Below are 2,146 nucleotides of genomic sequence, written 5' to 3'. Positions count from 1 at the left end.
CCTTCTGAGTAAAACAGGAGTTTTGGCTACAGAGGTATGGCTGGATCTGACCTTATTTATGTCAACTGTTTGCCAGTAAATAAAAATTCTCTTGGCCAAAGTTTGTTTAGACCAGATTTATTCAGTCAACAAAGTGCAAACCTGAAAAATCCATTCCTATGAAGTCAATACGAATCCATCTTCCCAAGCCTTTTTTTTTTTTTTAATCCTTGGCACTGGTGATTTTTCTTGACCGATTCATTGGAGGGCACTGGTTTAACTAATTGGTCTTGCATAGGTATCTTTCCTGTTCCATGTCCTCTCGACTAGTACAAAACAATCTTCCCTTTAAGGGTTATTTCCTAGCCAGATCCATCATAAAGCTATTATCATTAATTTGCACTTTAAGAGTTCCTTTCACTTTTTAAAAACTATGAGATACATTCCTGATTTATGGGTTACGATGTGACAACCATCATATACAGAGATCATTTATACTTACCACAGATGCTTTTGAAAAAGAGGGGTATTTCAACCATATCCCCACTCCATCTGCTTTACATAGCTATATTCAATATCATGGGAAAACACAGCAATCTCTTTTTTCCACTGTTCTCTAGAATTTCTAATAGAATTTCATACATGTTCTGGAATATTCAGAAATCACATGCAGAAATACTGAAAGCTTGTAATACTCTATTAAGTTCCAGAGGTTTTAAGAGTAATTTCCATAGAGACACACTTTTATTCCTTATACATAATTTTCCTGCAAGTGATAATTAAAAAATAATCCTCAGATTACAGTGAACTTCATTAAATATATTTCAAAATTGTGTTTTTCAGGAAAAAATAATTAGGAAAAGCAAAACATTTTCAACATTTTTAGAAAAAAATAATAACACATTTTTAAGTAAGGTATGAAGAGCAGAGTGTACCTACCTAAACTAAACAGCACCAGGAATTTGAGACATACAAATTCTCGTAGATCGAACTGCAGGGAACGAAGCTTTGCTACTAGTTCTTGTGCATGGCTCATAAGATTGTTGAGGGTGGCTCCAGCTTGGGATACTATTACGGAATAATCCACCTGTAAAAGAGAATTGTATATCTTTCTGGTTGTCATGCCCGCGGAACTGCTTTAGAAAATTTCAAGCAGTCACACACAACCAGGATACTCCTGGATAAAAGAATCACTCTCAATTTAATGATGTTATCAAGTCAAGATGATTCTATATACAAATCTATTTTAGCACAATGGTATATATTGAAAATATTATTAAACCATATATCTTAATGGTATGTCACATCAGTGTGAATGCTAGTTTGTCTGTAATAGCTTTTTAGAAGCTTTATATATAACAACTGTTTATGACACTGGTAGCTGTGCCCCGTATCAGTTTTATTCACTTTGTGTCTCTTGTTCTTATTGTAATTGTGCTCCTGTGAAGAAAGACTGATAAAGTGAGCTTTGCGCCTACGCTGGGTGTATTAATCCCGAGGGACATAACGGTATTCAGAGTCCATAACTTGGCCAGAAACTTCTATTCAAGACCAGAAATGTTGGTGTAGTCCCACAGGAAACAGAGGTATTGTGTGGGTGGTTTCTGTTCTCCTTAGCTGCACAAAATCCTGGTATTTGTTGGAGTTGGTTCCTAGGGACTTGTTCTGGTGATTCCTCCCCTGCTGGCGAAGGAGGGACGGAACACAGCCCAGCTGCTCTTGCACTGTCCCGAGCAGCAGCTGTGGGACATGAAGCTGCTTTCTCAGGGGCATAGAAAAAAGCAGGAGCACTCTGGGGGTCTGTTGCCCTTGTCATGCTGCCCATTTGTTCTCAGAGGAGGCTGACCTGTCTATGAGCTTTCTGAAGTGACACTTGTATATGGAGATTCAACAGAAAGCTGGAATTAATACACCATATTAAAAAAAGTAATATTCACAAGCAAAATATACTTAGAGCCTATCATAGCAGACACACCCCTGGGTGATCCTTGAATCTCAGGCAACCTCCTCACTGCTTGCACGCTGAAACTTTCCTGGATAATGTCAGTCCCGTTAGAGAGACGTTTCCATGCAGATGGCTGTACCAGTCTCTGCCACCCTTAAGATGTACACTGTTAACTTCTGCATGCTTTGACATGGGATGGCAACCAGTGGAGAAGTGCTTGGG

At 38.6% G+C, this 2,146-nt stretch overlaps 1 protein-coding gene across 1 annotated transcript in view; it reads right to left on the bottom strand.

Annotated features, from left to right (window-relative positions):
- Positions 1–918: 918 nt before the first annotated feature.
- Positions 919–2,146, bottom strand: part of NR5A2 (nuclear receptor subfamily 5, group A, member 2) — a gene marked incomplete at its 3' end in the record, with an annotated part of 52,775 nt that continues 51,547 nt past the window's right edge. The window contains exon 5 of the mRNA XM_010178727.1: positions 919–1,066. Coding sequence (XP_010177029.1) covers positions 919–1,066 — 148 coding nt within the window. The remainder of the gene's footprint in view (positions 1,067–2,146) is intronic.

The sequence above is a fragment of the Mesitornis unicolor genome, unplaced genomic scaffold, assembly GCF_000695765.1.
Source record: "Mesitornis unicolor isolate BGI_N332 unplaced genomic scaffold, ASM69576v1 scaffold24912, whole genome shotgun sequence".
Taxonomy (NCBI): domain Eukaryota; kingdom Metazoa; phylum Chordata; class Aves; order Mesitornithiformes; family Mesitornithidae; genus Mesitornis; species Mesitornis unicolor.
Note: the sequence above shows the minus strand (reverse complement) of the source record. Positions and strands in the feature narration are given on the sequence as shown.